Source organism: Notolepis coatsorum, assembly GCF_963971535.1.
Source record: "Notolepis coatsorum genome assembly, chromosome: 14".
Lineage (NCBI taxonomy): Eukaryota > Metazoa > Chordata > Actinopteri > Aulopiformes > Paralepididae > Notolepis > Notolepis coatsorum.
This window is the reverse complement of record NC_140178.1, coordinates 44,890,747-44,904,653: the sequence shown is the minus strand read 5'-3', so window position 1 is coordinate 44,904,653 and position 13,907 is coordinate 44,890,747. Positions and strand designations below refer to the sequence as shown.

The 13,907-nt window shown below is 40.9% G+C and overlaps 1 protein-coding gene across 3 annotated transcripts in view; it reads right to left on the bottom strand.

Annotated features, from left to right (window-relative positions):
* Positions 1–7,779: 7,779 nt before the first annotated feature.
* Positions 7,780–13,907, bottom strand: part of srebf2 (sterol regulatory element binding transcription factor 2) — a 49,652-nt gene continuing 43,524 nt past the window's right edge. For 2 of the 3 annotated variants that reach the window (XM_084329870.1, XM_084329872.1), the window contains 3 exons: positions 12,791–12,967; positions 11,643–11,754; positions 7,780–10,492 (listed from right to left, as the gene is read on the bottom strand). In XM_084329870.1, the coding sequence (XP_084185996.1) occupies positions 10,275–10,492; positions 11,643–11,754; positions 12,791–12,967 (507 nt within the window). In that variant the 3' untranslated portion in view covers positions 7,780–10,274. The remainder of the gene's footprint in view (positions 10,493–11,642; positions 11,755–12,790; positions 12,968–13,907) is intronic. The other variant, XM_084329871.1, reaches the window with a different exon arrangement.

Sequence of the window (13,907 nt, the reverse complement as noted above, 5' to 3'; positions counted from 1 at the left end):
GGAGCTGCTCCATAGACAATGAATGGGGGACTGATTTTGTGGACCCATAGCACGTTCATTTTAGTTTTTCAAATGAGCTTTATTGTGTGTTCTCAGTTCTGAAGCAGAACATGTATACTTACTCAGAACATTCCCCGGGGTGCTCTCAGTGTCATCTTTACCAATTCATTGTCTATGCAGCAGCTTCAGATTTTCAGATCAGATAGATAGATTCAGATTCAGATTGTATTTGCCATAGCAACAGCAACAGGTCCACAGCATAAAGGAATAAAAAAGCAACAATTTACAGAATAAACAAAAACAGGTATTTATATACAATAAACTGTCTGCGGTATGTGCAATGACATAAGTACAACTAAGTATAAGTAAATACAAATAAAACATTATACCTGATTAGATTAGAGATTATATTAGATTGTACTTTATTATCATTATATTTGGGTGGTTGACGTTTTAGGCTGAAAAAAAGTTTTTTTTTAAAAATATATCGCATATGAGTAATGGAAATCATTCAGTTCTGTTTTACGGACTCTTATCTTTCTAAAAATATTTGTGGTATTGTAGATTTTTTCGTGTAATATATTTTTTTCCATTAGTATAATGTGCTAGTGAGTAAAATTGTCATATGGTGTGACATGAAGGTTATTCTGTACAAAATTGAAAAGGGGTGTATTTTTTATTATGTATGTTTATTTATCAGCATTCCTCATCACTACTCTACACATTTCTAGCTCTTCCTTGTGCAAATTAGTTACATTTTGCATAATTTTTCTTAATCAAAACTCATGGTAAGACGATTGCACTAAATTTGACTATGTATTTCTAATTCATTTTGGCAAACCTTCTTATAAAAACACCAAAATGCTAGAAATATTTGGTGACACTGTTATTTATCTGTCCCATTGATGATTTTAACATGTCTTACCAAAAAGCCTTCATAATTTCATAATTCTGAAAGTCACACCAAATGATATGCCGTCACGCCATATGATGAATCACACCACACAACAACCCGTAATGCAAAAACATGTATTTAATAAATTTAACAAACAACCAAAAACATATGAATTATATCATGGGTTCAAATTAAGAAAAACTGTTATAAAATGTTATAAACAGTGTCACAAAATACATCGTATAGCACTTGGGTTCTGAACAACTGAATAACCTGAAGAAACATATGAATTAATCGTCCAACCGTTACAATCAATTGTAATAATCATTGAAATCTATTTTTAATAAAATAAATTATTCACTACATACATTAAATGTAGTCAAACATAACAGTAGAATCATTTTGAAAAACTGTTTTAAAATAGTCTCACAAAAGACATTAATAGCACTTGGGTTCTGAACAACTGAAGAACCTGAAGAAACATCGTCCAACTGTATTAATTCCAAGGTGCTGTCTCATTTGAATATTGTCTTATCAATTCTAATAATCATTGAACATTTATTTATTTTGTAAGTCAAGGCAATTTAGTTGAACAGTGACTGAACAACAAGCCTCAATTATGTATTGCCGGCTCAGTACTGATTGAACAGAAGCCAGTCGTAGTTGGCAAGCATGGCAAACCGACTGCAATGCTGGGGTTGTGTGATTTTACTCAGTATTTATTTTTGGTGGTAGAAAATGCAGTCGGGCCTCCTTGGCCACACAAAAGCATTCTGCCTCCCAAGCTGCTCCAGACAATTCACCTTCAGCTCATCCTCATCTATTTCCATTATCTGCCCCACATATGGCCTTTCTCACTATTACAAATAGCCCCTCGACTTTTCATCATCATCACCATCTTCATCAATGAGATCTGACTGAACTTGAATGATGATGGGACCTTTGCTTGATGGGTCAGGTGGCACATCAGCAGGAGAGCTACTTGACTCTGCACGGGGCACATCCGACGTGTTGTGGTCAAACTCAAGTTGAGTTGGCTGGTAGCAATCTGTTTTCTCAGACCCCATGTCAAATCTTCACCTTTTTCATCCAAGTGTGTGCGCGCGCACGCGTGTTTACACTATGAGATTTCTAGATATACTGGGCTTTTCTACCTGTGTACAGCACATGTTGTACAACTACAGTAATATATTTTATACGTTTAATGGTTAAATGAACTTTTCTCGTCTTCTTCTCAGGACATCCTCTCTCCTTACAGGATCTCCATTTAGCCTCTCCCTATATTCTCTTGTTCTGCCTGTACTTGCCATTCCTCTATGAAATCTGTCTCAAACTGAAAAACAAGTGAAAGGGAAATATTTCAACTACAACATCTTGTAGATAGACATGGATTTAGTTTGAGAAATGGAATAGTAGGGAAGTAGGGATACAAGTAGGTATACCTTAGAAAACGTGTTTATAATACAGTGACAAAGTGTTAAAAGGACAAAATATTAATTAAACTTAAGTATTAGTTAGTTAGTTAAAATATGTATGAAATAGCATTATATATGTAGGTATTAGTTATAAAATATGTATGAAATAGCATTATATATGTAGTTAAATGCAGTTCATATCATATAGTGTGACACATGAATCATATGGTGTGACGAGAAAACCCTGTCACACCATATGATGAAGTGTCACACCATATGATGTTTCATGAACTTAGCACACCATTGTGCATTGGGGCTATATGCTAGCATGCTAACAACATGCTCATTGGCACATGGCAATATAGATTTAAGTTTAGTATTGACTAAAAAGTATCTTATTTTTGGCATTTTTACGTAAAATGCATCACACCAAAAGACAGTGTGAAAGGTCTAAAAGTGGAAGTGCCAAAATATACCTTATATATTGAGAAGACTAAGAGGGGTAACTCACCTTCTAACCTTGTAATGACTTTTCATAGATGTTGTCCTACTTCCTGAAAAGATGAAGGACCCCTCCACCCCAAAGGTTTCCAAACAATTGCCAGTTGAAAAATATGAAAATGGTGTCACACCATATGATATCCAATTTTGGGACAAAACCTTTTTGTTTCTGGAGCATTCAAAATATTATGCCTGGACTTTTAGAAGATCACACTAACAAGTAGACATCTGAGTTGTCAATATGTAGTTAAATAAATAACAAATGCAAAAATGTTCTTGTTTTTATTCAAAATCAAACTTTGCAAAATGTCCGTGGGACAGTCACACCATATGAGCTTTTACTCATTTGGCTGACATTTTTGAATAACTGGAACAATATTAGCAAAAATGCTCTGTGCATTCATATAATACTAAATGTTCTGTGCAATATAACAAAATGTTCTCATATATTTTTTCATTATTTATTTATCTTTGACACTAAGGACTCCAAAAAGGCCACGTCACGTCAACCACCCATAACGAGATTTGGGACTCAAACTTAAGGTGCAGTAGTGGAATATAAAATCACACAGGTAATAAAAGAGAAACATAAAATACTATACAGAAACATAAAATACCTATACAAGAAACATACAATACTATACAAGAACCATAAAATACTATACAGAAACATAAGATACTATACAATAAATAAACAATGTTACAATACAATATAACAACAATATACAAAATAACAATCACAGTGTCAGACGGTACACAGTCAATTTTGCAGAGTAAATTTTACTCAGTTTGAGTAAAATGTACACAGTTTGAGTGAAATTTACTCTGCGTAATTAATGTGTAGGGTGGGTATTGCACTGTGTATATTGCACTTTGGGGGTGGGATGTTGCACAGTGTGGGAGGAGGGGGAATGGGTGAGTTATTGGTGCATATTGGAGTTCAAGGTGGTGATGGCTCTGGGGAAGAAACTGTCTCTGAGCCGGTTTGTTCTGGCTCTGATGCACCTGTAGTGCCTGCCTGATGGCAACAGGTCGAACAGGTGGAAGCCAGGATGTGAGCTGTCCTGATTACAGACCAAGGAGCTGATCGTGGATTTTAGGAGAGTACAGCAGGGGACACACAAGCCACTGTGGATAAATGGGGTTATCGTAGACAGGGTGAGCAGTTATAAAGTACCTGGGAGTCCACATCACAGAGGACCTGACATGGTCAACTCACATAGCCACTGTGGTAAAAAAGGCGAAACAGCGCCTCTACCACCTGAGACAATTAAGGAAGTTCAGAGTATCAGGGAAGATACTCCACTCCTTCTATTCCGGGGCTGTAGAGAGCATTCTGACTGGGAACATCACTGCCTGGTTTGGAAACAGCACGGCCCAGGATAGGAAGGCCCTACAAAGAGTGGTGCGCTCAGCAGAATGGACTACGGGTATTGCACTACCACCCCCTGCAGGACTTATACAAAAGGAGGTGCAAATCCAGAGCCTGTAGAATAATGAAGGACCCTCACCACCCCAATAACAGCCTGTTCACGCTGCTGCGGTCAGGCAAGTGCCTCCATATATACATGCAACAAGAACAGAGAGGCTAAGGCTCAGCTTCTTCCCTCAGGCCATCAGAACAATAAACACTGATCTCTCCACACACAAGCACACATGAACACACACACACACACACACACACACACACACACACACACACAAGCACACATGAACACACACACAACACAACAGTCTGCACTCACACACACACAAACGCACCACAGGTCACTTTAAACACACAAGAAAACGTCACTTTAAATGAAGGAAAAGGACACTAAGAAAATTACTTGTTGTGATTGTTGTTACTATTCTATTGTTTTTATTGCACAATCAAAGCGGGCAGGGCCAACCGAATTTCACTGTATGCCCTGGTATATATGTGATGAATAAAACTCTTGAATCTTGAGGACACACATTTGAGTTTTAGGACTCTAGTTTTGGAGTTTGGGATGGGAATTGTTCATTTTCACTAATATGTTGGATTGTCTTAGACCATAGGAATAACATGACTTCTTAAATTGGGGCATAGTTCCCCTTCAACCCAAAATATCTGAGTGTTGTTTAGTATGAGATAGATATTGTAATTTCATATACAGTACAGTCAATACTTTTGCCATCCATCGTCTATATGGGATGGTAGTACAGTAGGTGTCAATGATACTCATTCTCAAAGTAATAGAATCCCAAAATATTCTCATGAGTCACATGACACAAATGAGTTCAGTTATATCTGGTATCAGGTCACCTTGGTTATTGTTAGGGTATTAAAGGCCCAATCAGTGATCCAAGCGTAAACAAAATGGGTAGCCCATGGGTAGCAAATGAAAAATAGGAATGGACACACATTTTCATTCTCCAGTATTGATTAGCTTCTATCCCCAGGCCATCAGGCTTCTAAACGAACAATAATCACTATGCAACAACCATCAAATGCACACAGCACACACACCCACACTCACTCAAACAAACAACACACTGCAGCACCCACTCTCCACACTTTAGATCACACAAACACACTTACACTTTATATTTATTGATAAAGGATTTGCACTACAACTCGTACACCTACTGTGAATTGTACCTAAATTGCACCTCGTCCCATTTCTCCATTTCTGCCTTGCACTATATAGTATTGTATAGTACACTGCACAGTATTGTATATTGTATGGTAACTACGTCTATTCTGCATCGAACATTGTACATATGTCTAAACTGAACACTGTGACCTCATTTTTTTTACTTCTAATTTTACTATGTTATTTTATTTCATACTTATCTTGTCTTGCACAGTCTCTGGAGCGCAACAGTAAGAAGCATTTTGTATAAAAGTATTCTGTACTTCTGTATGACAACTATTAAAGAAACTTGAACTTGAAACTTGATACAAGTGTCAATACTGTATCACTGTACATACATCTGATTAGCACTACACCCAGTAGTACTAATTTATATATTTTATACCCAGTTTAATCTCCTTTACATTGTATATTACTATTGCATTACATTACATTACATTTTACATATTACATTTACATATTACATTTTACATATTACATTTGCACTCTGGTTGGATGCCAAACCTCTTTTCGTTTGATTGTATTTGTGCTGTATGATGACAATCTTAATCTAATCTAAAGCAGTGACATTTGCATTTTTCTAATACTATTATTGCTGTATTTTGTGGCCATAATAATGTCTGTAAACACTGGAGTGAAACAGACAATTTAAAAGTGAAACCAAAACATTCTAAAAGGACCCAAGTTTATTTCGTGTTGCAATGCAAGGAAACTATATATAAAAAAAGTGATCATACTGCACATGGACACACATTGGTTGCAAAGTGTGGAAACATTGAGTTGAATGGGATCTCCTAGTTTGTCATTTAAACAGGTTATTTCCTCTATTTGTTGCATTGTTAACTAGCTAACGTTTGATATATTGGTTCATGTATATTTCCTTAGATAGCTTGTATATTTAGAATTTTAATACAGGCTTCAATGAAACTGGCACCAAGCAGAGCATAGAACGCTAGTATCCTCACATGGTGACCCTTCCTTCTTTTATAGTTTTCTTGTTGCAATGTTAGCTTGTGGACCACAATGGAAATAAACCGTAAGGTTTTATTGTGTTTTAATCCTCTACGATTTTAGATTATATGTGATGGCTGTACATGTTGTGTACCGGTATTGTATGTAATTTTGATTGTCAAATAAATTCAATCAATCAATCAGCTAAAGCAATAGTTGACAGGAAATACACTTGGGTCGACTGTTCCCTAGCAACAGAATTCCAGTGAAACCCACTTACATTGGGTTAATAAGGATCCAAGAAGCTAATTGTCCTTCTATAAATCAAACTCTTCAACAATGTATACATGCTGCTCACTTATATCTGGTCAAAAACATGTATCAGGCCTTTAATTTAGAACAAAATATTCTTAATACTACTTTCTCTTTAAAACACCCTGCCTCTTTGGTTCCCCTCCCTGGAACTCTTTGTCTCTTTCAGCTGGACTGGGGAGAGTTGTGTGGAGAGGTCTGGGGTGAATAGCGGTGTCTGCAGCAGACGGACCACTCCCTCCAGTCAGCAGGGATCCTTTTGTGTCTCCTGAGCCCGCCGCCTCTCTATATTAATCCATAGGAATGTCTCAGAAGACGGAGGTGTCCAGTGTTCGTTGCTAGGCTACCTGATGCCTCCTGCGTGGCAGAACGAGGAAGGTTTGTTTGAAAGAAGTAAAACAACTCTCATGTGCCTCTCGTTGGCTGATTTGGGTCATCTTTAGACCAAGTCACGGTTTGAGTCCCAAGAGAATATTTTGATTTGGAAGGTCTCATCTTTTCTTTGTATATTTTTGTGTTTGTGAACCGTTTAATGCAATATATAATTACCTCAGAGAACCATATAACTAGTTTTTACAAGTTTTCAGAGGAACAATTTTCAAACTTTATTATCTAATTATAGTAAGTTAGTGTTGTGTTCAGGGGCGACAGTGGCTTGGGAGGTAGAGCAGTCGTCTGGTAGGTTCCGGAGGTTCTCGGTTCGATTCCTGCTCCTCCTGGGCAGCGCGTTGAAGTGTCCTTGAGCAAAACACTTAACCCCTAATGGCTCCCGATGAGCAGGTTGGCACCTTGCATGGTCACCTCTGCCGTCAGTGTGTGAGTGAATGGGTCAAATGTGAGGAACAAATTGTAAAGCGCTTTGGATAAAAGCGCTATATGAATGCAGCCATTTACCATTTATGTTCATTGTTAGACAATAAAGGTTGAGTAGTTCCTGGTGATATATCACATTCACACTTCAGAGTGATTTGGATTGACCGGTCTATGGGCTGTCCAAAACATTTCAAAAGGGGAGTTATGGTTCTTCAGTTGTTCAGATCCATCACCAGATGGCATGGTAATAAAGTAGCACAAAGAGAGACCTATCCACTGTCATCCGTTTTATTAAAAAACAAAAAATCTAAATAAACATAGAAATTCAGAAACAATACAACATATCAATGGGAAAAGACCAGAGGCATTTTGTAACATAATAATAGAATATACATAATTCAGTCCACTGCAGATGGCTGGTTATGTGGTATTGTCTGCTGCGCACATTATTAACCAGGCAAGCAAACAAAATCTATAGAGATTGGGCTGGACAAAAGGAGTCCAACTATTTTGGGTGATAAACTGATGGAACTAGAAGACACCGGTCCTTTTAGTTGGTAGGTTAACTCGCTCAACTCGTAAGATTGTGTGTGTATGTGTGTGTGTGTGCATGTATATTTGTATGCAAGTCTATTTCAATGACAAGTGAGTGTCAAAGTAAGAGTATTACTAAAATAGCATGCCAATTCCTTTGAGTGACAGTTTCTTTTCCAATAAAATATATAACTTCTCTCCGTTAAAAAAAGATCTCCTCACTCCTGACAGTTGCCGTTCCTAAATAGGTTGCCTTTCCAATATAAAACAATAACAAAACATTGCTCAAAAAAGGAAAAAAAATAAAAAGAAATCAGAGCATTTTATAATAATATTATATAACCATTAAATAAGATAATCCTAAAACAAAAATAGGAATGACAAAAAGTGATGGGTCACGTCTAGGCCAACAGACAAAACTGGACCGAGATTCCACGGGGATATAGCTCTGACAATTCAAACATAAAACGTGATAAATCTCAATAGCTAACTACATCAAGGCCATTATGCTTGAGAGCTTTACACCATCTATGGACTACATATCCCAGAAATGCCACTCCTCCACCAGCTCAGTAATCATACAACTGGATGACCACATAAACATTCCAAAATGGATTACATTTGATTTCCCTGTGAGCTATTAGTATTAGTGAAGACTGCAACTAGAATTCTAGCACTGCAACAGGAAACAAACATATATATAGACCTTTTCAAACTTAAACAAAAACATTCTGAATGGGCCAGAGTTTTTCTTGTCGCAGTGTTTGCTAATAATGCACTGGCCTGCACTCTTCCACTCCGTCCTGCACTCTGTCACCCCGTCCTGCGCACTGCCACCCCGTCCTGCGCTCTGCCACCCCGTCCTGTGCTCTGCCACCCCGTCCTGCTCTCTGTCACCCTGTCCTGCCACTCCGTCCTGCTCTCTGCCACCCCGTCCTGCGCACTGCCAAACCGTCCTGCTCTCTGCCACCCTGTCCTGCGCACTGCCACACCGTCCTGCTCTCTGCCACCCCGTCCTGCGCTCTGCCACCCCGTCCTGCGCTCTGCCACCCTTACCTTGGGTGGTAACTCATTGTGATGCCCTATGATCACAATGAGTATGATGTATCGAAGGAGGCATGTTGTAGTCTACACCCTCCCCAGACTAACAGTAGGGCAGCATGCTGTAGTCTACACCCTCCCCAGACTGACAGTAGGGCAGCATGCTGTAGTCTATTGAAAAATAAAAATAAAAAAGTGTGTTGAACGAGCCATTACCATGTACAGTAAGTACAGTGTTTTGTATTAGACGATTGTACAGTTTGCAATCTTACAGCCAAATCAATGCAAAACTACATTACGTTAACGTAAAACTGCTGTTTCGATAATGGTCCCTTTCCCCCATATGATACCTTCATAACCTGATTTTCCTTACACTGTAGTAGTATCGCTTCATAACCTGGTTTTCCTTGCACTGTAGTAGTATCAGCAATATTGCAGTAAGCCAGCGTGATACCGTTATTGTCCAGCAGGTGGTGCGATTTCTCCGCAAAGATGCCATTAAGCATCAAAGAGGCAACATGCATAGCACTCCAGTGTTGAGGCCTCAGTCTGTGCGGTCTCCTTCAGTAATGATATGGTGGTTGTATTATGCGGAGCAGTTACTATTAACAACTATCTAATGTTCAGATTGGCAGTGTGAAGATCGGTCCCTTTAGTCATCTCTGTTTCTTTTTGTTTTGTTCAACCTTTATTTCACCAGACGGGTCATTTTAAGAACAATTCTTTTCTTATTTACAATGGAGGCCCGGTGCATTGAAAAGTGTTTTACTGAGATATAAATAATGAACATTTGTATGTTGTTTTCGCATACGTTTACATAGATCTGTATGTATTTATCGTAACAAATCGTCTTTGTTTGAGTCTGTCGCCAGCTAGCCCTAAGATCTGTGTCTGTATGCGTGTGTATGTGTGTCTGTATGTATGTGTGTGTGTATGTATGTGTATGTGTATGTGTGTGTGTGTATGTGTGTGTGTGTGTGTGTATGTGTGTGTGTGTGTGTATGTATATGTGTGTGTGTATGTATGTGTGTGTATGTATGTGTGTATATGTGTGTGTATGTATATGTGTGTGTGTATGTATGTGTATGTGTGTGTGTATGTGTGTGTGTGTGTGTGTGTGTGTGTGTGTGTGTGTGTGTGTGTGTGTGTGTGTGTGTGTGTGTATATGCGTGGCACTGGCAACAGAAGAGCTCATCAGGAGGCAGCAATGGTGGTTCCCCCGCTGAGGCGCAGCAGGATCTGTTGACAGTCCTGTAGGGAGCGTCGGTCTCCCACTCGCTCCAGGGTGCGCTTGGCCTCGGCCAGCAGGCGGGCCCGGTGCCCGGGTGGAGTCAGCAGAGGGAGGGGCAGGTGGCGGCATGCCAGCAGGATGGCGTGGGCTCTCTCCCTCTCGCCCAGGACGCACTCTCCTTCTGGCCGTAGGAGGGGGGAGAGGAGGAGAAAAACATGAAGGTACAGGTCAGAGATGGGTTGTGTACACAGTCAGAGAGCAAGATGAGCTTGTGTCTTGTTAATGGATTTGTGGTGGGCTAGCTTGATATTGTGGTGGGCTAGCTTGATATTGTGGTGGGCTAGTTTGATATTGTGGTGGGCTAGTTTGTTATTGTGGTGGGCTAGTTTGATATTGTGGTGGGCTAGTTTGATATTGTGGTGGGCTAGTTTGATATTGTGGTGGGCTAGCTTGATATTGTGGTGGGCTAGCTTGATATTGTGGTGGGCTAGTTTGATATTGTGGTGGGCTAGCTTGATATTGTGGTGGACTAGTTTGATATTGTGGTGGGCTAGTTTGATATTGTGGTGGGCTAGTTTGATATTGTGGTGGGCTAGTTTGATATTGTGGTGGGCTAGCTTGATATTGTGGTGGGCTAGTTTGATATTGTGGTGGGCTAGCTTGATATTGTGGTGGGCTAGTTTGATATTGTGGTGGGCTAGCTTGATATTGTGGTGGGCTAGCTTGATATTGTGGTGGGCTAGCTTGATATTGTGGTGGGCTAGTTTGATATTGTGGTGGGCTAGCTTGATATTGTGGTGGGCTAGCTTGATATTGTGGTGGGCTAGTTTGATATTGTGGTGGGCTAGCTTGATATTGTGGTGGGCTAGTTTGATATTGTGGTGGGCTAGTTTGATATTGTGGTGGGCTAGTTTGATATTGTGGTGGGCTAGCTTGATATTGTGGTGGGCTAGCTTGATATTGTGGTGGGCTAGCTTGATATTTGTGGTGGGCTAGTTTGATATTGTGGTGGGCTAGCTTGATATTGTGGTGGGCTAGCTTGATATTGTGGTAGGCTAGCTTGATATTGTGGTGGGCTAGCTTGATATTGTGGTGGGCTAGCTTGATATTGTGGTGGGCTAGCTTGATATTGTGGTGGGCTAGCTTGATATTGTGGTGGGCTAGCTTGATATTTGTGGTGGGGTGTGATAAAAATAAATCTATGTATGGGAAACACTGTTATCTGTGAATGTGAGTGAGTATGGGTTTGAGTGTCTGTATGAATGTGTGTGTGTGTCTGTATGAATGTGTGTGTGTCTGTGTGCATGTGTGTGTGTTTTTATGTTCCTCACCTGTTGTGTAGGAGCTGTTGGTCCTGCGTCGTAGGCTGTGTTCCAGAAGCTGGTGGGTGCGGGTGGGACTGGCCCCCGCCATCAGCCTCACCGTTGTCTCGTGAAGAAATACCTGCAGGGGAGGAAGAGACAAGGAGAGATAGGAAGAGACAGGAAGAGACAAGAAACAGGAAGAGACAAGGAGAGACAGGAAGAGACGAGTAACAGGAAGAGACAAGGAGAGACGGGAAGAGACAAGAAACAGGAAGAGACAAGAAACAAGAAGAGACAAGGAGAGACGGGAAGAGACAAGAAACAGGAAGAGACAAGGAGAGACGGGAAGACAGACATGAAGAAGGTTGACATAAAATATCACACAACAAAATGTCCCCTGAGGTTGTGATCGTGGGTCTGTGGTCACAGGTAGTCTGCTGTAATGCAGATACCTTCTAGCCACTACCTCCCGTCCGTGGATAAACTGCACCACTGATCCTAGCGCATTGCCTTGAACACTGACCACTCATATTCCTGCAAGAACCCAAGGGAAACATCCGCATCTCGTATTGAGCGACTAAAAGCCGCCAACAGAGAAAGCTGATGTAAGGACGGCCACGTCGCCGGGATGCCGTACTGTATTGTACCCATTCTGCAATCTGTTAAATAAAGTTTTCATTCATTCATGCTGCTAGCTAGTTAGTTAGGAGGAACTTAAAGGGATAGTTCAGATTTTTTAAATCCTATCCCTATTTCTTACTCCATTTCCCACTTACCAATGATGATGTTGATCAGTAGAATTCCTCATACTAGCCCCGGCTAGCACAGCTCTGTACACCGTGGAGTAAACTTCAGCGAGCCTCAGTTAGCTTGTACAGACGGGAGCTTGACCCCATTGACTTTGCATTGGTTTGTGGCGAACTAGCCAGAGCTAGTATGAGGAACAGCATGGGTTGTGTTGAGAAAGGACTCAACCTCTGTCCCAAGCTAGAGTTACAGAAATCTGAACTATCCCTTTAAATCCAATCCCGGTATCTGCGTCAGTGTATCTTTACTTGCACATCTTCTATACGTCTGTGTTACCATTCCACGTTAATATTCCAAAATACAGTATATATGCCTGGGATTACAGGAACAGTTTATAGATGAGATGGACTATGGTACTGTAACTGCACCTTGTGCTGTGCCTGTCTGTAGCACTGTCCGAGTCTTCTGAGCGCGCTCAAGTCCCTCTGGAAGCCAGCCAATTGGGATGCGGGGGCGGGGCCAGGTTCTCCATTGCCGCCGCCACCTCTCTGCCATAGGCTGGTTCTCAGGGTCAGCAGGAGGTCGCACACCAGGAGCTCCACCCCCTAGATGGAGGAGAGAGAGACGAGAGTAAAGGAGTCGTTTCATTGTTCGGTGCAAAATAACCAATTCCAATAATGACATAAGGAACGAGGTAGAATACATGTATCAATCAATTACTAATAAAAACTGCTTCTGCAAAAAACAACAGCATATTTGCATGTAAACAGAAAATCAACATAAAACCATTGCATGTACACTATCCACATCATGGCGATTAACCCTGCGATCTGTTGGGAGGTGGAGCGTGTTGCGGGTGGAGATTGGGGAGGCCTCTGTACTGCACTGCAGACACATTGCACTGGGCTTCAGGATCATGCAATGCAACTACAATGCACCACAGCCACCTCCTGCCACCTCACACTGTGCTCACACACACACACACACACACACACACACACACACACACACACACACACACACACTCTGAGCCAATGTGACGTGGTGGAGTGAGGCGTCACGCTCGGTAACTCATGCCGTCATCTTCAATTGACAATCTCAAATATGTCGGAGACCATTTTGTTATAAGATCTGACTTAATATATAAATAATATATTGTGTTTCATGATATAAAGAAGTGTCAGATGGTAAATGGTACATTTATATATCGCTTTTATCCAAATCGCTTTACAATTTTGTTCCTCACATTCACTGACCCATTTACTCACACATTCACACACCGACGGGCGGAGGCAGGCAAGCATGCAAGGTGCCAACCTGCTCATTGGTAGCAATCAGGGCTTAAGTGTCTTGCCCAAGGACACTTCGACGCGCTGCCCAGGAGGAGCGGAAATCGAACCGGGAACCTTCCGATTACCAGACGACTGCTCTACCTCCTGAGCCACTGTCGCCCTCTACTTGTTCCTCGTCGCTGGGTCACCTGGAAGAGTCTTCAACCGCTACATCACAACCCCACCATCTGACGTTACTGAAGCATCTCCGACA